General features: G+C 19.9%; 1 protein-coding gene across 7 annotated transcripts; it reads left to right on the top strand.

The window, feature by feature from the left end:
- The first annotated feature begins 515 nt into the window (after positions 1–515).
- LOC122717447 (acyl-CoA Delta-9 desaturase-like) lies at positions 516–25,850 on the top strand. Of its 7 annotated transcripts, XM_043941505.1 has the most exons (9): positions 516–635; positions 12,812–12,932; positions 14,019–14,066; positions 20,492–20,758; positions 21,597–21,727; positions 22,183–22,388; positions 23,326–23,508; positions 24,714–24,950; positions 25,365–25,850. In XM_043941505.1, exons 2-9 carry the CDS (start codon positions 12,905–12,907, stop codon positions 25,483–25,485), a joined length of 1,221 nt encoding a protein of 406 aa, XP_043797440.1. In that variant the 5' UTR covers positions 516–635; positions 12,812–12,904; the 3' UTR covers positions 25,486–25,850. The 7 variants fall into 7 exon arrangements, with proteins under 7 accessions (XP_043797440.1, XP_043797442.1, XP_043797441.1 ...); XM_043941507.1 differs by lacking the exon at positions 14,019–14,066 and having other exon boundaries at positions 25,365–25,849; XM_043941506.1 differs by lacking the exon at positions 14,019–14,066 and having other exon boundaries at positions 12,812–12,941; positions 25,365–25,849.
- Positions 25,851–27,446: the final 1,596 nt, after the last annotated feature.

Raw genomic sequence — 27,446 nt, 5'->3', positions numbered from 1 at the left:
TCTAAATCGATATGGTAAAAGATTAATTTTGTCAAAGAATGAAAGTTGACCGAAAAAGTTTTTTTACACAAAATTATTTGAAAAAGTAATAATCTGTTATTTGACATTTCTCGATAATGATTTCTCAAACTTAATGCGTTTGTTAATATAAATTCGGAGCGGCAGGAGGGATAATGATCACGATAATCAATCCTTGATAAGCAAGTAAGATAGAAATTATTTTGATAATGTCCTTGAAGATAGATTGCTTTTCAATTGTTTTTCTTGGAGTTATTATTGGATGTTCTCTTCCATAATAGTATTTGAGTATGCAATTTTCAAAGAGTAGAAAGATCCACAGAAGAAAGATGCATTTGTATGTACATTTTCATAATAGATCATTTTTATAACATTTGTGCATCTTGCAAAAATCACGTGCTACGACAACATGTTGGTTGGCCAATCAGAAGGAAATAAAATCACTCGATTGACCGAGTTAGAAATAGTTTGTATTGTTACTTCCAATTCAGAGTTTCGATTGATAGTGATCTCTCATAAGACAGACTTCTTCAAAGAAATTCTATGTTTCTTAGTCATTTTCGGTGAAGAGGATTATCTTCAGGAATATTATAAGTGTAGATCGGACAACGATCAAGGTGAGCGATTCAATCAATAAAATATTTTGATCTTATCATGCGATTTTTGAGATTTATTTAGATAACTTGATACTGAAAGTGTGAATGATGCTCGTTTTCTGCCGAATTTCAAATATGTACTATTTTTATGGAGAGTATGTTTGCATATAGTCTTAAATAAATTGGCAAAGTAAGACAGCATTTGGATTATGATTATATTATAGCACCGATTTGGATTATGATTAGGATTATATTATAAGAAAATAGACAGAATACTTACACAGAAACTCTCCCATCCCATTCCAAGACGGCATCTCTTCTTTCCAATTTTTCAGTTGATAGCACAGTTATACAAACAGAGATTAGCAAAATTTTAACAATTTAACTTAAAATTACTTTAATTTCTTCAGAGTTTCTTCAATAATTTATTATTCAAAATATTGAATAATTGAAATGATAATGAATAGAGTGAATCAATTATAATATAGCTACAAAATAATATATATGTAAATATTATTCAAATATTTTAAATTAGGTTATTACTTAAAATAATTTTATTTGAAATCTTAATATCTATTTAATATGTATTACTTGTAAAAATATTCAGACACTAACATATGCTTAAATTCAATGACCTATATCTTTGTTATTTATAGAAGAAATAAATTTAAACTTGTTTCTTTCGATAGAGTATTTATACTTTATAAGAGATATATTTTATATTATATAGAGTATTTATACTTTATAAATATGAGTGACTTATTTAATTAACTTGATAATAAAATAAAATATTAAAATTTAATGAAATAACTATTTTTCATTGCAAAAATATTCGGACAGTTTAGAAATTTATGATAAAAGAATTAAAATAACAATTTTTTATAAAAATTAAATATTGATTTTGGTATCTTCTTGATTCTGATAACACATTTTGACTTGTTTAAGATATTAAAAATTATTTTTGTTAATTTATTTTATAGTTTATTTCTATTTTAAATTATTTTGAAATTTATTTTTTTTGTATTTATTGTTTTTTGTCCAATTTTTTTTATGATCCAATTATTTACATGATACATGAAAATACAACTGCATAATATTTATACTGCATAATTTAATTTGATAACTTAATTTCTTTATTTTTTCAAAGATCATCTATATAAGAAATTTTCATATCTGCGAGAAATATATGAAATCGTAATTAAACTAAATTTTTATATGTGTTTTTCAAATTATGATTCCTTTTTCAAATATATTATTATTTTTTGTTAAAGATCATATTATATTATATATATGTATAATACGAATAAAGTTTTTTTATGTCATTTGCCATTATGCCAATTGAAGATAATTTGAAATTGAATGCATAGAAAAAAAATTTAAAAGTTTAAGCAATTCTTTTTATTTATAAGGAGAATTCAGAACTTTATTTTAAGGATTTAATAAGAGAATAAAAGTAGATTCTAGAAATATATATTCTGGAATTCTGCATATTCTATTAATAGTTGATATTTTGAATCTATGCATTCATTATGCATTCGAATGTATAATATGTAGATTTTTTAATATTGCTTTATCTCATTATATTTTGATGCTTTTTTTCGGCGATTTTTATTACGTGATTCATTTGCAAATATAATAGATTCAATTAATAATGAAAATATATCTAGTGATGTAATTTCAAATTGATTAATCTTAAGTCAACAATTTCTACAATATAATTAGAATATTATATAAATATTTACTTATTTTATAAATCATATAATAACTTATAATATATATAATATATGTATATCTAATATTTTTTAAATAATTAAAAATGACATCAATTTTATTCAATTTTCACAAGACATTAGTCTTGTCATTCTTCTATAAAAAAATTTTTTACATATGGAAAAATTAATTAATTATAAATCTCTTATGTAAAAATCATTTAAAATTTATTATGATACACAATTAACAAAATAATTTTCTGGTTATTTTAGTAATTTTAATTTATTTATAAAAAACAAACAGAATTTACTTATATGTGTTTTAAGTTAATTATAAAGGTATTTAAAGTATTTCATAATAAAATATTTTTCCGATTAAATAATTAATTTAAAAAATATGAATTTTTAATAAAAAAATATATAAAATTTTTATAATTCTAGTTAATAAATAATAATTTATTTATTTTATAAAATCAAAATATTCTTTTTAATAATACTAATATCTTAATATTATACTTAATATAAATACTAATTTCTTAATATTTTTTTTAATAAAATTAAATAAAAATAAATTTTAAAAATAAGTTTCATTTCTGTATTAAATCAAAATAGCTATCATGAATCTTTTCACATATGAATTTGCTAATATAAAAATTGTAAAAAATTTCGAAATATAGAATATATAATAATTCACTTTCAAAGAGTTTCGAGATTTCGAGATTTCGAAAGATTTATCTCTAAAATAAATAGTATATTCATTTTAACTTATTCTATATTTCCATAACCCTAGATATCTAATGTCTAATGATAGTCATACATATAATTGAAATTATACGCTATTATATACATTATGGTTTCAAAATTTAATCTTAATTATGGCTTTAAATCTAAAATGTTGCGATCTTTTTTTTTTTTATTCAGATTAGTATGATGTAAGATATTTCATCAATGTAGTTTTAAATTCATAAAAAGAACATACGATGTTGTATTTTCATATTCGTAGTGAACACTGGTCCAAATTCATCAGGTTAAATCACACTAATGGTGCGAATGAAATTGGTAAGTCATTATTTATGTATCAAGAAATGATATTTTTTGATAATTAGTTCAATAAACAGAGAATAAATGATTTTGAAAAATTGATTTTTTATTGGAGAAAAGACGAAGAATTTTTCATTATATACGTCTGAATTACAAATTTGTCGAAAAAAAAGAGTGGGAAAGATTTCTGCGAAAGATGATTAAGTGATAATTATCAAATATTGATAATTTTTTTATAATTATTTAGATATTTAATAAATAATTTCAAAAAAATTTTTGTTTTGTTTTTAAATCTCTTTTATTCATGTATTTTTGTTCAAGTCTTATTATTTATAAACTTTTCATACAATTTATATTTATTCTATATATCTATTCGAATAGTTATCCAATAAATTTTTTTACGTGGTTTATTTATTTATTTTTTTTTTGATATTGATATCGTGCATTTCTCATTGGAGTTTCGCTGATTCTTTTTCAATAGCTTTCATTATTTTTGTTATTTTTATGTTTTTTTTATTGGTAAAGCATTTAAGATTTTCTTTATGTCCTTGTTTTTTATATTTCATAGTATGAAGTAGTTGAATATAATTTTGAGTTTCTGAGCTATTTTGATTTTATGGCAGTTGTACTTTAAAGGATTATTCTATATATCTATAATGGTTTAATTTTTAACTTTGATTTCTATTTAAGTAACCAATATAATAATTTTGTAGCTATTGCTTTTTTTTTATATGTTTCGTATGAGAACTCTATGTTAGTTTTTTATCTGATACAATTCCTAAGTATTTTATTTTCTTAGGTTATAATTATTTGGTCCATATGTACCAATTTTTATTCTTGTTTATACTTTTTTGTGGTAATTGTCATTTTCTTTTGTATCATTTATAAATATAATTAATCTAGTTTATCCGATAGTTTATGTGCTGAAGTAGAATTTTCGCCAATATTGTAGATTACAATTGCAAATATTAGCATTGAATTTTTTAGTTTTTGATGGATTTGATTTTAAATATAGAAAATACTATCAATTTTAATTTAATTAAACACTTTTTTGTATTTTTGTTTTGCATTCTTTTATGCTTAAGATTATTGTTTTTTATATAAAAAAATTAATTTATTGTGTAATAAATTCATCAACTGTTATGAATCCATTTTGAAATCGCTAATGATTTCAAGATGGGCGGTATTTTAAGAATAGAATTGATTTATGAAGCAATCAAAATAACTTAAAATTCATCTTTCAATAGCTTGAGCATTTTCAACAGTTTAGGTTTTTAACAGCAATTTATTATTCTCTCACATCGTTCTAAATTTTCAGTAATACTACAGCAATAGTCATTTCATAAATCATATTTATGCGATCATTACAGAAGTGCAAGAATCCTGATTCTATTGCATTGCAACATTTGAAAATTCTTCTCCAACGCGATCATTGATTGTTTTTCATTCTTCTTAATTACATCTCTTAGTTATATTTTCGTTGAAAATTAATATTGCAGAAAGAATTGAGATCCGCGTTTTTCAAAATCAGATGAAATCGGTACCACAATTGCAATTAATAGCTGCGAAAGTCAATCAGATTAGATTAATCATAATACATTCAAGTAGTAATCAATTAAAAACATGGAATTTAGTCAGTCATCATTTAGTCGGAAAAATAATTAATCAACATTAGCTCATTAATGGCTTATAATACAAACAATTTAGGGAAACATAGCATATTCTTCTAGATATTCGATTGAGGCATTTCTTTTTGTGCAATATTTAAATTACACTTTATTGGATTTTAATGTCAAATGTTTTATTGTAATTTTCTTTTGAGATTTTCTACTAAATCATAAGATATTTTATTGTTAAAATATTTTTTTAATATCTAAGAAGATGCAATTACAGTTTTTCTTTTCCTATAAAATAATTTCTTTATCCTTTCCAATAATTTGATGAACTTGCCTTATTATATTATGTTTTAATTTGAAATTAAACTAATGGGATGGAATAATTTTGTGTCTTATTATAAGTTTTTTCTCATATAATTTTTTCTAAAATTTTTTAGAAAATTATATAATTATTATATATTAGAATATTAAAAGTAATAAAATTGGTTTATATATATTGGAGTTTTTACTGGCTTATTGGATTTGAACAATAAAATGATTTCTGCATGTTTCTATTATTATAATGGAAAATATTGCAATCTCATAATTACATTAAATAATATTTTTATATATCTGATTATATTTTGTAATAAATTTTTTCAATAATTAGATTATGTTCTGAAGCTTTTTTATGTTGAGATTTTTAATTAATGTCTTAATTTTTAATTTGTATTAAATTCTTTCGTATTGTTTATGTAAAAGAATAAGAAATGATAAATAAAGAATATATAATAGTTTTAACACAAACTAAATTGTGTTTTTTTTTTTAATGAATAATATATATTATAGAAGTTGATAAAAAAAAAAGTGTATAATTTTCAGAATAAGATAAATTAATAATATGAAAATACTATAACATATTAATTTAGAACATATTTGTGTTAAAAAAAAAATTCAACATGGTCATATACGTATCAATTCATTTCGTATAAATTTGCATTTCAATTCATATTTTTTTATTGATAATGAATTAAATGAATTGCATGCTATGTTTAATTTAATAATTTACTTATATTTTATCAAATATTTATAATATAGTTACATAAATTATTGATTTACATAATGATTATTGTGTTGTAAATATGTTAATGTAATATATATTATATATTTATGTATGTATGCCAAATATATTTAAATCAAATAAAGTTTTAATAATTGTGTGATAAATTACATGAGCGTTTCCGATATATGTTATATCATGTCTGTAATTTAAATGTCTTATTTTCTCATGTATAATATGGAGGTTGTATGTTGCTGTCAGAATAATTTTATCAAATTTAGTTTTATATATTTATTATTATTATTACATATATTATATATATATCTTTAGCTTTGAGTCATATATATTTTTATTATTAATCATTATGATTACAAATGAATGATGACATAAAAATTGTTAAAAAAAATATTGTTATATATATCTAAGAAAATGCAATTGCAGCTTTCCTTCTTCTCGTATGTTTTCAACAGTTTATAAACTTGGCTTATTATATTATGTTTTAATTTGAAATTAAACTAATAAGATGGAATAATTTTGTGTTTTATTATAAGTTTTATCTTGTACAATTTTTTCTAAAATTTTTTTGAATATTAGAATAAAATTATTAAAATTAGAATAAAATAATAAAATTGGTTTGTATAAATTGGAGTTTTTGCTTTTTGGTTTATTGGATTTGAATAACAAAATGATTTCTGATTAAAATAAAGCGATAAAGAACAATGATTCAAATGTATTGGCGTAATATAGATTCAAAATATCAATTATTAACAGAATATCTATTTCAAAATCTCGTTTACTTTGCTATTGGATTCGAAAACAAGATTCTTTCTTATCTATATATCATAAAAAGAGTTGCTTAAATTTTTAAATTTTTTTGTTACATTCATTCAACAATTTTGAATCATTCTAACAATTGGTGTGATAAAGAGACTTTGTTCATATTACATAACATAATTTATTAACAATATATATTTAACAAAAAATAGTAATATATTTGAAAAAGGAATTGCAGTCTGAAAAAATCTATATAAAAATTTAATTAATTTAATATGTCCATCAAAATATAAAAATATAAAAATTTTACTTTTATACAAATTTCTCTAAAAGATGTAGCTAGAAAATTTAATTCTTTTACTACTGTGCTGTTCAGTTTGTTTGCCAATTTATTGCCGATTATGCAAGGAACATGCTTATAACTGACTTCTCTTATAACTGTATTTTAATTAATGTGATTTGAAGTTAAAAATTCATATTTGAAAAAATTAATTTTATGAAAAATAAATTAAATTAAATTTAAATAAAGTAAATTTTATAAAACTTCGAATATGTTGATTTCTTTTGAATATTATAGTTTACTTGATTGCAGATTTAAATATTTTTATGAAATGCTGCTCATGAGAAGATTTGAGTAACAATGTTCAATTGATAGTTATTAATGATAATTTTTAATATTTATTTTGTGATAAAATAATATTATTAATCACAATTGTGAATAAAAATTACGTTATAAAGTTTTGAAAATCTTGAGTATATTGACTTTGAAAATTTGATATCTTAGAGTTATTATGAATTAAATTTATGAGATATTGAAATTTCCAAAATATTTTTAATAGAATTGGAAGACATTTCATTTAATATTTTTCCAATAATATATTTTCACAAATATTTTTACAAATATTTCACTATTCTTAGTCAATTGTAATCTTCAAACTTATTTTATGAGTATGTAACTTATATTATATTCTTAATTATGTTAGTTTTTTGATAATCTATTCTACATTATATTATATAAATTTAAATATAAAATTAAATATAAAATAAAATTTTCTTTCTGCATTTCTCCTTTTTTATTTTTGTTAAATTAAAATTCTAAAAACTAAAACTCAATTAGTTATAAACTTTATATTGTTAAATTTTATAAGAATAGAGATTTTTGTTTTAAATTATTCAAAATAGCATCAAACTTAGTATATAGTATATAGTATATTAATGACATTGTATATGGAGACATTCCAACAAGATTTTATTCATCAAGAAAAGTCGACGACTTCATCAAGGAAAAAGAGAATAAGCAGAAAAATAAATGGAAAAAGGAAAAATTTAATAGTTGAAGTTAAAAATAATATTATTTCAATAAGTTACTTCAATAATTTATTGTTCGAAATAACATCAAATAACCACAAATAAATGTAATATTAAACAGCCGAGGGTATATGAAGAGTGGATCAATTATAATAGATAAATATTATTTAAGCTTAAGTTATTTGTTATTTAATAATAACATTTTGTAATAAGTAATTATTTAAAATATTATTTAAAATTTTATTCGAAATTTTTAATTAATTACTTTTTCAATCGATTAATACTTAATTTTGGCAGAAAATATTAATCCAGAAATTATCGAATATTTCAAATCGAAATATAAATAGAATATCATTTTGATTAAAATTAATTCAATAAATTGTTATTAAAAAATAATTTTAATATCTTAGATTGTTCAAAATACATTATAAAATCAAGAAAATATCAAATAGTTAAATTCCATAAAAAATTGCTATTTTAGTTATTTTAATTTATTTATTATTTTATTAATTTAATTTATTAGTTATTAATTTAGTTTAATTTAGTTATTTTATAAATTTTTAATATATTTGAATATTATTGTGATAGAAAAAATAGTTCTGATTTCATTTAATTTTTAACATTATTTTACTATATCAGATTAATTAAATAATCATTTATATTTTCAATTTTAAATAGGAACTATAGGAACGAAAGAACGAAAGAAACAAATTTGAAATTTATTTTCTATAATTAATAATAATAATATAATTAACAAAAATATAGGTCATTGAATTTAAGCATATATTAGAGTTCAAATATTTTTATAAGTAGTTCGAGTTAGTATTTAACTCTATCTATAAATCAATATCTTATCAAAAAATAAATATGTTTGTAAATATATATCATTTCTCTTTTGAACATATTCAAGATATAATTTAATATTTTTTTTATTAATACAAATATTTTTCACATATGAAATATAAATAAAATTTTAAATAAGAATAAGAATAAAAAAATTTTATAAATTAGTTATTGTAAATTTTTAGAATTGAAAATATGAACAATTCTCCTATTTAGATATTTATATTTAAGTTTTATCCAAATAATTTTCAATATAATAATTGACGCGTCATAAGAAACTAATAATTTATAATAATTGAATTTAAATATTAATAATATCAAGTCTATGAATTATTTAAAAAAAAATAATAAAAATATTAAATTTATTTCTAAATTAATACAATATTCCAATATTTTGAACATATTTTATGGATATAATATTTTTTTCATTTAATAGAAAACAAAATTTATTTTATTTTTCCATTATTGTTCCATTTATTTACAGACATTTTTTTATACTTTTTAATAAAGTTAACAGAGATATTAACACAGATATAACACAAAATTGAAATTATAAATCATAAATTTGATATATGTCAAAATTTGAGATATTATTTTGAATTATAAAATAAGTATTAAATTTTATTTAAAATACATAAATGTGTATTAAAAGAATAAGTCAAAAATAATTAAGACATATTAATCGAATGCATTATACTATATAATAATAATATAAATATATAAAAATTTTATTCATATAATTTTCATTACTGGAAAAATTACTGGAAAAAAACATTGCAGATTGCAAGTTATTTTTTAGAATATCTCATTTATAATAAATCATAACTTATTTAACTTATTAATAGTTTTTATATTTTTATATTCAATTATTATGGACAAAAAATGTTTATGGTATTGTAGCAGTTCTTTATAAAATTGTTTATAATATAACTGAATACAATTGAATTATTAACATTGAAATATTGTATTACCATTTCAATTAATTTAACCTTTATTAATCTAGAAGTTTTTTTTTACATACCATGATTTGACATATTTCAAGTGATTAAGAAGAAATATTTATTTCTCCATTTTTTTTATATTTATATAAAAATGTAAAAATTATTTTATAATAATAAAAATAAATTTATAATAATTTATAATAATAAAAATTAATTAATTTAGAGATTATATTTTCAATCAGAAAAATAACTTACATCATCATTTTTGAAACAATATGTGATCAATTATGATATGAAGTATTATCTATATGATATTAATTATATCTATTTATTAATTCATTAATAAAAAAAAAAAGATACTGACAACATGCTCAATTTGTATTCGTTACAAGATATAAATGGAATATGATAATTATTGTCATTTCTTATTCGTCATTGAAATTGTTGAAATTAAATAATGACTAAGAATTGCTACAACTAAAAAGTGCAAAATATCATGCATAGTAAATTTCTCAGTACTCATAAATGAACGATATAGGAATAAAGAAATTTCATTAATTGCATTTAATTTTCTCCAGAGAAGCTCATCTGCATAAAAGTAAAATTTTTTGCAGGAATATATGAAATATATATGAAATATATGCAATATAAATTAAATTTTTATATAAATGTTTTCAGATTGCAATTTCTTTTTTAAATATATTATTTTTTATAAAATATGTTATTAATGAATTATGTTATATAATATAAAAAGATATATACGAACAAAACTTTTTATCAGGTCAATTTATTAGAATAATTCGACTACTGAATAATGAAAATTTTGATTTATGATTTTTCGTTTAGAACTTTATTTTAAGAATTCTATGACAGAGTAAGAGTAGATTTTGGAACAGAATCTAATTAATATTCAGAATTATATCAAATGCATTCTAATTTTATCGCTTTTTTCCGCTTTATTTAGATATACTTTTTAATGACTTTTGACATATGATTCATTTGCAGATGTAAGATTCAATCAATAAAAAAAATAAAAATTCACAATTCGAAATAGTAACTAATTTTGATAAGTTGACAACTTATTATTTCTATATTATATTCTATATTATAATTGGAATATTCTATATATATTTAAATATATATCTATATATATTTTCAATTCTATATATATTTATATATATATTTTTTCTATATATATTTATTCTATATATATATATTTATTTATTTATAGAATAAAATAAAAAAAAATAATCATAAGTTTCGAAAAAAAAATAATTGAATTCGTACTATTAGGATGAGATGATCCTCGTTTCAAGATATAATGGCCTAAGAAATACATATATATACGTATATATAAACTTATAGGTATATATTATAAACCTATAAGGTATATTATATAATATTAATATAATTTGATTTATCAAATGTTATTGCTTTCATAAATTTTAATTGAAAAATGTCTAATTGAACTATGACAAATACGAATGATAAATTATTTTTAGGAAGAGATCAAGTATAAGTTAAAATAAAAAAAACCAATGTATAGATATGAAACAATTGCATTTACTTTGAATACATTTCAAATAAAAACGATCATGTGTTAAATATTAAATTAATATAAAATTTAAAAATTCAAAACATAAAAAAATCGTTAATATTTGGGAGTTTTCACGAAAATATCTGACAGTTTTATATGGAAGCAGTCTATAAATATTGAGGCTAAAAATTTATAGCTATTTCATCATCAGTTATTCAACATTCAATTCAACATTCGTTAATCATCATTACTACAACAAAGATAGTTATTAATAATACCTGAGTAGGCAGCATTCAATATAATTATTAATAACGTCTGTATATTCAATGTATTGAATATTGTCACAGTATTGAATATTTTTCATTAATATATCAAAATTAAAATTTTATAAACCTTTTTCCTTTCCTTTCTTTCTTTTCAATTATCGTGCTAATTTCCAATTATATGAATTTTATGAATTTTATCTAAAAAAAATATATTACATAAAAAATAAAACAAATATATTACAAATATATTACATAAAAAATAAAAAAATAAAACAATGATTTCGGATGTTATAATAAGTTATGAAGATCTTTCAATTCTATTTAATTTTAATGAAATATACATTTTTCTTAATGTAAATTCTTTATGGTTCTGTATGGTTTCGCAATAATTATATATAAATATTAAGATATTATCCCTTTTATAGCTGTGATTACAACAGTAAAAAGTATACTATGATATTTTGAAAACAATTAATCAGAACGTGTTGTTTCCAGGGAGTAAAAGCTAAAAGAATAAAATTTTCATCGTTTTTTTACCCAATATATATGTATATCCAATAATCCATAAAAATGATTTTTTATTATTATGAAATCTTTTGTTGAACAATTATATATACAGTCTAATCAAAAAAAAATTTTATGAAACTATTTGTGTAACATTAATATTTCTAACTTCTTCTGATAATCCAACATAAAAATTCGAATAAATATTAATCTACGCATATGCTAATCTTGACTATTTTTTTACCTAAATGGATTTTTAATGAGCTATACATTACATTATGTAAGAAGTAAAAATTGTTGTTATAAAATTTGGAAACAAATAATTATTTATTAGATTTATTTATAAATTTTCGATATTTCGAAAAATCTATTTTTAAAATAAATAGTACATATTTGTTTTAATTTATTCTATATTTTTTATAACTCTGATTGATAAAATCTAATGATAATCATATGCAGCAATTATCTTTCATTGCATACATGTATATTGAGTTAAACATTAAAGTTTAACCTTTACTTGACTATGACCTTAATAAATATACATATAAACATTATATGTGACATAATTTCCAATGTCATGATCTTCTAGGATATTTTCCATATTTTTTTTTTATTTCAGATCATAGTGTGAGGAATTTTATCAATGCAATTTTATAAATCGATGAATAGAAAATACGTTGCTATATTTCTGTATTCGTAGTGAATACGGGCCATGAGATTGGATCACACCAACGTAACAGGTAATACGAGTAAGTCGTTATTTATATATTGAGAAATTATATTTTCTAATATTTAGTTCAATAAACAGAGAATTAATGATTTTTAAAAATTGATTTTTTTGACAATAGCGAGAAATATTTTTTTTTGATAAATATTGTTAATTTTTTATAATTATTAAAATAAAAATAATTAATTAAATAAAAATAATTAGTTAAATAAATAACTTTGAAAAAAATTTTTTTATAAATCTTTTTTATTCATGTATTTTTATTCAAGTCTTGTATTGTTTTTAAATTTTTATATGATTTATATTTTAATTTTTTCCACATATTTATTCGAATAATTTAGATTCTGCATGCTTTTTTTTGGTATTGACATCGTGCAGTTTTTTAAAAGTAGATTTTTGTACAATTTTTTTCCAATACCTTTCGTTATTGATTTTTAATATTTCTTTTACTGAAATATCTGAAATTTTTTCTATTTTGTTGTTTTTCACATATCATTATATATTGAATATCATTTTGTAATAGTAATTTTGATTGAGCTATTTTCTTAAATTATTTTTGGCAGCTGTACTCCAAAGATTTATTTTATATATTTTATATATAGTTTAATCATTGTTTTATATATATATATATATCATCATCTTATTTTTTATTTTTATCTTCGATTTTCTTTTAATTAATCATTATAGTAATAATTATAGTAATTTTGTAATTGTGGCTATTTTTCTTTTATATATTTTATATGAAGGTTCCCCATGTTAGTTTTTTGTCTTATATGATTCTTAAATATTTTATATAGTATCTCTCGAGTATAATTGTTTAACTCATATAGGGTATTTATAAAAATATGGGACATTTTCAGAAAATGGATTCTAAATATCAAAATGATAAAAAAAAGTTTTTATATATATATATGTATTCGAGCATACTTAATTATCGAATTATAAGTATTTTAAATTTAAATTAAATAGAGTAACATGGCAGAACAGTAAGAACATTCAAGAATTAGCATTGAAAACCCATTGAAAAAATATTTTAATGTAATATACAATGTACATATTATGGAACTCGTTATTTAACAAAAACATGAATAAATTTCAGTAAATTCCAGAATATTGATATTATGCATCACTTTGTTTAAATCCATAGGTAAGTCATTGTACAAACATTTTATTTAAATCCAGCTGAATCATTGTATGACATTCAATTTTTTATCGAAATTCATAGAAGCAAATTCAAATACATCATAAGATTAGAAAGATTGAATCTTTTTTTATACACAAATTTATTTATCCTCATATGAATAAAAAATTCACTAATAATATTTGAATCAATTTGAATTCTAATTGAGATCAATGTATTAGTTAAAAAATTTTTGTTTCTATCTTGTTTGAATTCAATGTTTTTTTATATTTTTTATATGAGATTATTAAAAAGAAAAAAATAATAATTGATATTTAATATCTATATTTTCTATATTATCTATATTATAATATATTAATATCACGTTTTATATTCATTAAAAGAATTATATAAACATTCGACTTTTTTATTTCACATTACTAGATATATATAAATATTAGAAATATTTTTATTCACTATTTACATTTCTTTGAATGAAATTATTTCGATTATTATTTATTATTATATAAGTTAATTTTATATAAAAATTGTTTAATTATATATTTTATTTTAAAGTATTCAAGTATATATTCTATATCTATTCTTTTATCAAACTCTGAACTCACATGACAATGTACTATTGAAATAGCATTGCTAATTACAAAAATAGCATTGAATGTTGATTGTGGGCATTAAAAAAAGACAATATATAGAAAAAAATGAGATAGTAATATCCAAAATTGAATCTTGTTTATGTATTATAATATAAGAATACAAAAACCTAAGTCTATTTTGTTCTGGTTTTTTCTTTGTCTCGTTCATTCATTTGCATAGCAAAAAAAAGTAAAAGTGTAAAAAAGAAATTATATAAAAATTATATAATTATATAATTATATAAATTTGTAATATTCGAAGTCTAAACAAAACAATTTTAATATGTATATATTTTTTATGAATATGTGATATTAATGTGAAATATTTATTTGTATTATTAATATGTGATATCGACTATTATTTTTCTCTTTATAAAAATAAAAAATATTGAATGTGAAATAAAAATAAAGATTGATTTTATTGGTTTTATTTAATAATTAATAATCTGAAATTCAAATTGATTCAAGTATTATTAATACTTCTGATTTTTTCTGTACATGCTAAAATAATTAAAAAGTAATTATGCATATAAAAACACATTCAAATGTTTCAACATACACTTTTTTGTGATAGTTTTGTTTTATATTTTACTATGCTTGAAATTTCATTGCTTACTTTTACATAAAAAAAACCTATTAATTATCTGTAAATCTATAATAAACGCTTACCAAGTATTTTTTTAATTTTCTCTTGAAATCTTCTAATATAAATATGATATTTTATCAAATATTTTTTGGATATTTGAGAAGACATAGTTTTTTTTGTATATTTCTATAATTAAATACATTTTATGAATTTGTATTTGCTATATTTGTTAAATTTGCTTATTGTATTATATATTATATATTATTATATATGTATTGTATTATATAGTTGTTGTATATTTCGCTCTGATCGAAATTAATTACTAAATCGAAATTAATGCAATGCAATAATTTTGTATTCTAGATTTCATTAAAAATATAATTTTCAAAAATATAATTTTTTTTTAAATTTTTGAAAATATTGGAAACAATAAAATCTATATTTGTCTATATGAACTTTTTGTTAGTTTATCAAATTTGAACAATAAAATGATTCTGATAAAATGAATTTTTTTTCACATTTATATTGTTGTGAAATATATTCCAATTTCATGATTGCATTAAATAATATTATATTATATTTGATTATTTCTGATATTAAATTTTTTAGAATTTTTCCAATGATTAGATATTCTGAAGTCTTTTATATTGAGATTTTTAATTACAATTTTAATTTTTCTTTGTTTTTATTAGTATTTTGGTTATTAAATTCTTTTAAAATTTTAGAATTCTTTTAGATTATTATTATTATTGTTGTGGTTATTAAATTCTTTTAGTTGATGATTTGCAGTGTTGATATTGTGTGTTTGTTGCTGATATTATAAATTTGGAAATATTCTTTTATTTTTTATTTCTATTCATTGTTCTATTTTAATTAGTTTTTTTTATTTTCAATCATTTTTTATATAAAACTTATATTTAATTACAAGTAAATTTTTGCATTAAAATCTACTCCTATTATATATTTATTTCATTTTGATAGTGTTTTATTTATTTTGTTTCTCGGTAATATATATTTTCTGTGAAATATAACATGTCATTAGAATTTATTATCTTCTTAGATATATTTAATATTAATAATCTGTATGTATATTTCGTTTATTCCTTACATAAGAAAATATTTTATTCTATTTTGGATTAAGATTACTGTTCCTCCTCTTCTTTTCCTGATTTATTTAGTATTGTGTATATGTCTAATGAATGTATAAATATAAATAAATCATAAAATAAATCATAAAATAAATAAATGATATTTTGTGTGCTTCAAGAAGTATACATTTCTCTCGTATTAATTAAGAAGTTGCTACAGTTTGATATTCTTTCCTATATCCATAAATCTTTATTATAATTCTATAACATTATTTTTAGCACTTGCATTGCATTATTTTATTTTTTTATTTGATGAAATACGTGTTATAATCTTATTCATGAACATTGTCATTTGTTGTATTTGTTATTTTATTAAATTTGTTAATTTTTTTACTATTTTTTATTCTATGCAAAATTATGCTATCACTATTTAAAGATACATTTTTGTCTTTTTTATTTTACATTTCTTTTTGTTATATAGTGTATCGATTATTTATTGAATTTGAAAAGGGAGAAATCGTTTATTATTTTCTGTCCTGTGGCCATTAACTGTATTGTTTTTTGTTAACGAATGATTCGTCACACATTTTTATATGAAGTTGGTAGAAAAAGTTTTTTTCTGAAATTCTTTTCGTATTTCACAACTTTTATAATTACATATACTTGTACATATTGCCTTATTTATTTTTTTCCCTTCTGGGCAATCATTTTATATATTTAAAAATTTTATTATAATATTATTATTTAGTCCATGTATTTGGTATCTTGCATATGGAAATGGAATATTTATGGAATATTTTTTGTTGAACATGAGGGTTTTATTTTAACAATCAATAATTTATTTATTTCATAGACTTGTTTGTTATTAAATGTTTTGATTATTTCAATTGAAAACATTGGTATTGATCTTGTTTGTTTGCTTTTAATGTTATATGTGCCCATGTAATATTTCTTCAATGTTCTTGTTTGCAAGCACTTATTGCTTACGAGATTTGTAAACAGTTTATTCGGAGAAATTCCTCACAAAGATTTTTTTTTGTTATTATCACTCGCAAATTTCTATTAAATCTAAACAAAGGATGATGTAATATAAGAAGATTGCTGCTCTCATTTTTGAGAGTTTAATCGATCCTTATAATTGTATACTTTTCTCACACTTCAACCTGGCTGAAGCGGAGTCCGATCCCAAAGGTGACATATCAAACACGGCTGACTCAACTATAATCATTCTAATTCAAGAAATTTTCCTCTAATTTAGGGATGTCGCGAGTCAGGCACTGACCGCAATGTTATTGGTTATTATCATGTCCCACCGAGAAACTGAGATCTTCCCAATTGAATTAGGAAAGGATTTTTTGAGGGCACTGGTGAAGAGAGTATAATTGTGAACACGTAGTAGTCTGACCGTTGGATACGACAAATATATGGTTTTGTTCTAACACCACATCGTGCTCTGACCGTCGAATATAATTATCGGCTGTGACATTATGAGAGACCTAACTCTTTTATAGACCGCACGTGTAATTGCACTAATGCAGTCCAGTCATGTTTAAGAACTATATCACGACATCTATCGAAAGGTATTCTACAATTATTAACTTACGTCCATCATTATCATTACAATACTATCGTTGCGGGTGCGAAGAGTCCTCAATCGGAGTCGAGTAATATAATTCTTTTAGTGTATTTTATTTGATAGATATGTTTGATAGATAGGAAATAGCTTGCATTTTTCTCTCTTAATATTATTACTTACTTATATATACTTTCATTTACTTCGATGTTTTCAGTTTGGATTTTTTTTGTATTATTATATGAATCATAATATATATATATATTTGATTTTAAATTTTAAATAATATTCATTAGTATATAGTATAGTATATAGTATATTATATAGTATAGTATATAGTATAGTAGTTATACTAGTTGAATAATATTTGCTTTAACAAATATTGGTGATGGTTTTTCTTTTTCTCTCAACTTGTTTAATATGCAGTATCTGTTTATTATTTGTATTATTGGAATTATTTATTTTCATTGTTTTCCATATCATTATCTAATATATTTGTTAAAATTTTTGTATTTTTTGTATTTGATCTTACAGTTTTTGCTCTAATAAAATCTTCATTTTCTGATTAATGCCATTATTATTGAATTATCTACATTTATTGATGTTTACAGTTGTCTTTTTCTATTTAGTAATTGATTGATTTATTTTTTTTTATAATTTTTTTTTCTGCTTCAGTAATATTATTTCTCTTCTGTTTTTACAAACTTTTTCCATTTTTACTTATTTTTATTTGTAAATTATTTGTTTGTTTTCAGCAGTTAATTCTACCGAATAGCTCCACTTAGATTTCACTCTTTCATTCGTAACCTAAAATAGCAGAGTTTATGTATACATCATTACAATTTATGTATACAGACATTATGTATACATTGATAAACGCTTTGTCCGGTCGACAGTTTGAATTAAAGAAAAATTGATTTGTTGGACATGAATTTTTGATATATTCGAAGTGAATTATTATTCATTATATTATATTATATTATTTATTATATAAAAATAAGGAAAATTTTTAAATAAAAGACGATCGAGTGGTAATTATCTATAATTTTTCATAATTAATTATTTAATTATGATAATTAATGAAAAAATAATTTTAAAAAGAATTGATATTTATTGGACATAGATAAAGAATTTTTGATTGGGCATGTGTTGGGTTTGAAGTGAATTACTGTTAAAACCATTGTTATAAGAATGCAGAAGATTTTTTTGCTTAAGAAACGACAACTTGAATATTTAATTAATTTCATCTGTAGAAAATAATCGTATTTTCACATATTTTCCGATTTTTTTATGTTAGAATTAATAAATTACAAATATTGTATTTATTTATTTTTTGTGGATCACATGTCATCCAAAAAAGAAATCATAAAGTAATAAAATAATTAAATTACTATATTTTTTAAAAATAGAATTTTTGTCTATAATATAAATAATATAATAAATTATTATTGTATTATTACTTATTATTTTTTTAAATGAATAACAATTAATTAATTAAAACAATTACAAAAATAAGTATACAGATTAACATGATTGATTAAATAATTATATTTCAAATATATATAATACTTTTTTATTTCAAGATAGCTAAAGTTTATCAATACAAAAATAATATTTTTTTATTTTTCGAAATTTTTTATTCATATTCTTTTAATATTAACATCTCTTCAAGAAACAAAAATTTCAAGTTTTCTTTTTCCATCATACTGTAATTATGCTCTTATTTGATGTCATTTAAAAAAAAAACATCTAATAATTATTAGAAAGTGATCGAAGATTATAAGAAGCAAAATTTTCTAGAATACCTGAAAATTCATTTGTTCATCTCGATTTTGATTCGATTTTAAATTTCATTTAATTTCGTGAATGAAAGTTTTGATCACAAAATTTGTTTTGGAATATTTTAATTTTCAACTTCAATTTTTTGTAAAAATCAACTTTAAAAAATTTGTAAATTTTTTATGATAACGATAATGATTTTAATTAAAGATAAAAATAGTTTATAAGATGCTAAGATAAGGAATTTCGTATTTTTAATCTATTTCGTAAAATATAAATATAAATATATAATAATATTATTAATAATATTATTAATCACAATTTAATAAAAATTAGAATACAAATTTTTTGAAAATCTTGAAAATATCGATTTTGAAATCTTGAATTATATATTTTACTATACGAATTAAATTTTTGAGATACTGACATTTCTAAAATATTTTTAATAAACAATTATATATAATATTTTGGAAAATAATTTAATTTTTTTTTAGTAATATATTTTTATATATATTTTTACAAATATTTTTCTATTTTTAATCAATTGTAATCTTGTGCTATTTATTTTATGAATCTATAACTTATATCATATTTTTAATCATGCCAATTTTTTAATCCTAAATAATAATTTTATATAATTTATCCATTATATAATTTTATTATGTGAAATTTTATTTCTGCAATTCTCAGCACAAGTTTTCCTTCCATTAAATTAAAATTATCAATTAGTGATAACACATTAAATTTTACAAGAATGAACATTTTTATTTTAGATTATTACACAATAGCACTAAAACTGTACCGTATATCGATGACATTGAATATGAAAGCATTTCAACAAAATGTTGATCAAGAAAAATCGACGACAGAAAGAGAGAATAAGCAGAAAGAATTAATCCAAGAATTATCGAATTCCGAGCCGAAATATAAATGGAATATTGTTTGGAAAAATGTGATTGTATTTATCTATTTTCATCTTGGAGGTATATATGGATTTTATCTTTGGACTAACGGAATCAAGACATATACAATTTTATGGTGTAAGTATAAATATTTTAATTTATTCTATGTTAATTATTGAAATAAATAAAAAATCTACTTACTCATGAATTATGTTTAAAATATTTCAAATTCAATTCCTTTGGATCATTTAAGGATTTTTTTATATTTTATTTTTGCATTCCGCGAGAGATTGCTAGATAATGGTTACTGTCTATCTCGCTGTATGTGTTAATTTTATTATACATAAGTAATAATTATTTTTGTATAAAAATTAAAGATACAATCTCTATCCATCTTATCGATACCGATGTATCATAAAAAACTTATACTATTATTTTACAATGTAAAGTTTATATAATCTACATTGCAAATATTCTCACCAAATAAAATATGCAATATCTTTGAACACTTTGCAAACAATAATGCTCATACACGAAAATGTTAAAATCACTACCAACAATTGCTTGCAGAATCATATTATATTACTCAAAAATTAGCTAGAATCAAATAAAATCTAATAGAATCTAATAGAATGCAATAGAAGGTAAAATTAATATAATTAAAAAAATTATTATGAAAAAGCGAAATCTACTAAATTTGTTAAATTTTTTGTTTCATATCCATTTTTATATCACATATTAACAAATATATCGTAATTTCACGTAAAATCACAAAATAGATCAATTTTACTCTCTTAGAATAAATTTGGATAAAAAAAAAAAATTGTACATACATATGCACTATATATGCTCAAAATTTTTTAAATTTGTGAACTGGGAATTTTCTTTTGTTAAATTAAAAATAATAAATAAATTAATAGAATTAAGATTTTAAATAAAATAAAATTTCATAAATTAATTGACGTGATATTTTTAGCAATTTTCGTGGAATTTTTTGCCATCATGGGCATTACAGCTGGAGCCCATAGATTATGGTCACATAGAAGTTACAAAGCGAAATGGCCCTTACGTTTAGTGTTGATGCTTCTTCAAACAACATCTTATCAGGTAAATTCTTACTTTCTTTTCTTTCTTTTTTTATAATTCATTGAAAATTAATATTATTTCTATAATTCTATAATTTTTTATAAATTTTATTATAGTATTTATAAAAAGAAATACTAAAATTTGAAAATATATTATTTAACTTGAATATTATAATATTATCAATCTTCTATCTTTCTAATTTTTTTAAATTTCTGTAAAAGAAAATATTGAAATTCAAAAATATATTACTTAAAAGTTAATATCATGAATAATTCTTTTTTATTAATTTTATCTATCAAAATATTTATAAGAAAAAGTATTAAAATTAAAAAATGTTATTAACATTGAAACAATTTTAATGTTTTGTATTCAGATTTTATATTATCATGTTTTTCTTTCAACGTGTTTTAAAAATTTCCTAAATAATATTGTATTATAAAAATTAAAATATTTCAAACTTCATTTTTGATCCGCAGAATCACATTTATGAATGGGTAAGGGATCATAGAGCTCATCACAAATTCACTGATACTGATGCGGATCCTCATAACTCCCGACGAGGATTTTTTTTCTCTCATATAGGTTGGTTAATGGTCCGAAAGCATCCGGATATATTTAAAAAAGGTGCTACTATTGATTTAAGTGATTTGGAAAAAGATCCTATTGTCGTTTGGCAAAAAAGGTGAAACATAATTTTATTTTTAATCTAACATTTTAATTCTTTTCATTAACATTTATAACAATTTAATTTAATTTCAATAATATTTCATTCAACGAATAAAATTATAGAATTTTTCTAAACTAATTTAATTATAAGTTATTTACAAAATTGATTAAAATTTTTCCGAAAGAAATTATATTAATTATATCTCTCAAATAAAAATATGTAAAAAAAGAAAAAATAATAATAATAATTTTATGATGAAATGAAAATAAATAATATAAAGTTTTATTTTATAACTTTACGAAATTTTATAAGAAAAAAAATATAATCTTTATATTATATTATTACTATTTTATATTATTACTATTATCTTATATTTTTCTAAAATCATAAATAACAAATTTTAAAATAATTTATTTTATAAATATATTATTCTACACACATTATTAAAATAATTATTAAAATAAAGTAAATAATAAATATAAATATAAATTTTGTTAGATAATTTTATAAATTAATTATGAATTAATTTATTTTGAAAAATTTTGATAATAATATAAAAATAAATTGTATTAAATAATGAAAAAAGAAAAATAACTTATTAAATATTGAAAATTATAAATTAATAGAAGTTACCGGACACGGACAGTATATTATTTTTTCTATCAGTAGTTGTGAAAAGAGAATATGCACTGCTTAAACTTTTGCATTATTATCATACTGCTTAAACAGTTTGTCACATGATCAGCTCTATCAAGCAATATATCATGTCATATGTTTTTGCATGAATAGCAATGGGAATATGACACACATTTTTCTTCCATTGAAATTTGCCGAGTTTAAACGGGAATTGAACTACACTTAGTAATAGAAAGGAAAAACTATATTCGGCAACTCTGTTTCTGTTACGTATCAATAATCTGTTTACATTACTTATCTTTTTCATTTTTTTCAGATTGTATGTCGTGCTGATGCCCCTTTTGTGCTTTGTGATCCCTACATGGGTACCCTACTATTTTTGGAATGAAAAATTTACATATTCCTGGTACAGCAATTTAGCAAGATACGTTTTTTCTTTGAACGTAACATGGATGGTAAACTCTGCTGCTCATATATGGGGCATGAAACCATATGACATGTAAGAAATTAATTTATTTGGATTATAATAATTATATTACAATAATTATTTTTAGTGAAATTGATAGTTATATGTATTACTTAATTGTTTCTACTTTGCTTTAAAATATTTATATATTATTTTACAGTATATTTCACATCTGTAATGAAATTAAAATTTTTCCATTGTAATTATTTTTTTTTTAAATTATAAATATTACATTTTATATAAAATTGCAATATTTTCTCTATTGTTCTTGATTTTCTTCAGAAATTGAAATGATATATCAAATTATATTCTATTATATAATTTTTAATAATAAATATAAAATAATCGTATGTTGGGTAGATAATTGAATTTTTAGACTTTATACTATTATTATATTATTTTTTTTATTATATATTCTTGTAGTTAATATTGAATCGTATTTAAAATATTATATATGTGCACATATATTTTTAACAAAACACTAATTAATTTTGAAATTTTAAATATTGTCGACATAACAATAAACAATAAAAGTTAATTAATCGAATTTTATCCATCATAGTGATTCTAAAAAGAATCGATATTTACTTAAGATAAAAATATTAACTTAATATAAAAATTTTTATTATTTTTATTACATACATACGTACATATATATATGTATATATATATATTAAATAATTAATAGTAATTTAAGTAATTTAAGTAATCAGTAGATTAGTGAAAATATGATATTAATTGAATTGAAAATAAATCCATTAAATAATATTCTCAAAGTTAAAGAATAGATATTTTCCTCTTGTCGTTTAATAAATATTTAATGTTATCAATGATTATTTTGATTATTATTTTTTTTTATCTATTTTAATTTCAGTAACTAAAAAATATATTTCAATATGTATTGTACTTATCTACTATGCGAACTAAGAACAATCACTAATATTTTATTATTATTGTTATATCATTGATATTTGATGATTATGAAAATAATTAGTTAATAGAGAGTTAATAGAGAATGTATAGACAGAATACAATATTTTTCTATCGAAATTTATTTCTTTTACTAATATTTCAGAAACTAATTAATATATAAAACTAAAATTTTAGATTTAAGATTCATATTCTTCTATCCTTTCTTTCTTCTTCTCAAATTTTATGTCAATCGAAAATATATGGTTTTCCAACGATTATCAGTTGAGTAAAAAAATAAATTTCTCGACTTTTACGTAAATTTACAGGAACATTTGTCCAGTAGAAAACAAAATTGTATCTATATTTGCATATGGTGAGGGATGGCATAATTATCATCATGTATTCCCGTGGGACTATAAAACTAGTGAATTTGGTACCTATAATACCAATTTTACCACTGCGTTCATCGATTTCTGTGCTCGATTGGGATTGGCATACGACTTGAAAACTGTTCCCGATGAAGTAATTAGAAAACGAGCAGCTAGAACTGGAGACGGATCGAGGTATCGACATTATTATATATTAATGTATTTTAGATTATAACTAAAGATTAGTCAATAATTAAAGACTTAGTTAATAGTTAATTTAACTATGAATAGTATTTATTAATAATTTTAATATAGCTTTTAAAATATACATCAACATAGAAATTTTTAAGATTCGAAGAAACCTTTTCATTTATTCAAAAGAAACAAAAAGAAATTAAAAAATTTTAAAACTGGAAACAATATAATTACCGGAATCGGAAGGATTGAAACAATTATAAAAAATAAACATTTTATATACTTAATTTAAAAAAAATAAAAAACAATTCATTTATCTAAATTGATCAAATGAATTGTTTCTTTTGTCAATATTTGTAAAATAAATTTTACCATTAATTATGGAATTTTCAAATCTAAAATTTCAATTTGTAGATATGATAAAAAGGAAGCTGTTCATTACTACAATCTCGAAGATATGAAATGGGGTTGGGGCGATGTAGATATGAAGCCTGAAGAAATCCAGGAAGTCAGCGTATACCATAAGAGTGATTAATCAATCGCTTTATTGATATTATTAGATGGTATAAATGAATGATCGATCTTCTCGCAGATGAGAATAATTATTAATTGAGAAGATTGATAATTAATTTTTTACAATGTTTTAATATATTATAATATATTATATTATATATGTATTATAATACGTTATAATGTATTATAATATATTATTATTATTATAAATATTATTAGTAGTTTGTCATTATATCTATAAAAGTTGGTTCTTTGATTGATATAGTCTGATTAGTAGTTGTTGATAGTCTGATTTTTAATTTTAATTGAATTTTTCGTAATTTTGATCATTTATTAAAAATTCAACAAACTTAACAAAATGAATATAAATTTGATTCGAATGACACACGGTAAGATGATTTTTGATTTTCATTGGATTTTCATTCTTCGTAAAAGAAATATTAATAAAAAAAAAAAAAGAAAAAACCAAAAACAGAAAAAATATAGAAAGAAAATAGAAAATAGAAAATTAAATTCATAACTTTTCGATATTTTTTATTTTTCATCTTTAGATTAATATATTATATAAAATAATATATTATATATATTATATAAAAATCTGATGTATGGTAGTTTAAAGAATAGTTGATTAATTTCACTAATTTTATATTATACAGCGTGAAATATGATGATGATAATGTATTTTTTTTATATTTATTGTAGCCAAAATTACTAAAAAAATTGTACAATGATTGATAATTTATAGATATAAACTATTAAATACTGAACCGCGTATTCATCAATGAGAAATAAATATTCGAAGTAATTGTCGAACAAAATCTGAATATTTATGAAAGAGAAAGGAACAAGTAATAGAAATGAAGCTTTTAAATGAAGATAAAAGAAATTATATATGTTTTATTGATATTATATTATTAAAATTAAAAATTTATCATAAACAGTAGATATAATAAAACATTTATTATTTTTCCTATTTTCATTTTAAATTTCACTATTGTTATTACTTTTTTCCAATTTTTAATGTTAAAAATTATATAATAAAGAATTATATAATAAATATCATCTTCAAAATGAAAGTAATATATTTGTAATACATATTTTTAATGATAATTGAAGAATAAATATTTATACTGAATTGTTTTTTCGTTATCGTAATATAAATTCCTTGATTCCTGCTTTTAGTTTTTTATTAATAGTTTATTTTGTTGATTGACTTGAAAATTGCATATTGCATTTTTAAGAAAATAAATTCGTTCGTTTCAAGAAATTACGAAAACATGGAAATATAATATTCTTAAAAAAATCAAATAGATATTTCTTTTAAAAGTTTAAATTAGAAAATTTTATTTTTAAAATAATAATAAAAAGATCTTCTTTTTAATTCGAATAATTATTAAATAACAAAAAATTGTTGAATAACAAAATAATATTATAATTCTAAAATAATTTTTTCATATGCAAAAAATATGCAAAAAATTATTTATTAAACTTTTTTATTTAAAAAGTCTTTTTAAGAAACAAATATTATATTATTTAGATTATTTATATGTTTAACATTATTATCTTAAGAAACATTTTTCAATAAACGATTAAGAGAATGAAAAAATATAAAGCTAATTTGAAAAAGAAACACTTAAAAATATGATGAAAAAATTTCTAAATCTGGCGTGCATCACGAGCATCATTTGTAGTATCCAATTAATAAAAAAAAATTTATTACTATCTAAAAAATGTTTAAGATTAGATTTTAATTGCAATATAAAACATTTATTATATGAATTAGTTCGAGTTGCAAATTAATACAATTAACAATAAGCCTCTATAAAATAAAACCTCAATTTAGATAAAAAAAAGGCGCATATTGAAAATTATGTATTTATTCTTAAAGATAGATGTTTGTTACTCAGAAATCTGGTATAATTTGATTTTAGATTATGAACATGATTTTATAATTGTGACTTTGCTTGGAGATAGATATTCGAA

The sequence above is a fragment of the Apis laboriosa genome, unplaced genomic scaffold (genome assembly GCF_014066325.1).
Source record: "Apis laboriosa isolate Shangri-la unplaced genomic scaffold, ASM1406632v1 scaffold50_cov145, whole genome shotgun sequence".
Lineage (NCBI taxonomy): Eukaryota > Metazoa > Arthropoda > Insecta > Hymenoptera > Apidae > Apis > Apis laboriosa.
Note: the sequence above shows the minus strand (reverse complement) of the source record. Positions and strands in the feature narration are given on the sequence as shown.

Bases quoted from the DNA above. Each gene is read 5' to 3' on its own strand.
- LOC122717447 (XM_043941505.1), top strand. From the start codon at position 12,905: ATGAGATTGGATCACACCAACGTAACAG. The intron at 20,759-21,596 runs GTAAGTATAAAT...TGATATTTTTAG, and splicing joins GACATATACAATTTTATGGT to CAATTTTCGTGGAATTTTTT. The intron at 24,951-25,364 runs GTATCGACATTA...TTCAATTTGTAG, and splicing joins AGAACTGGAGACGGATCGAG to ATATGATAAAAAGGAAGCTG.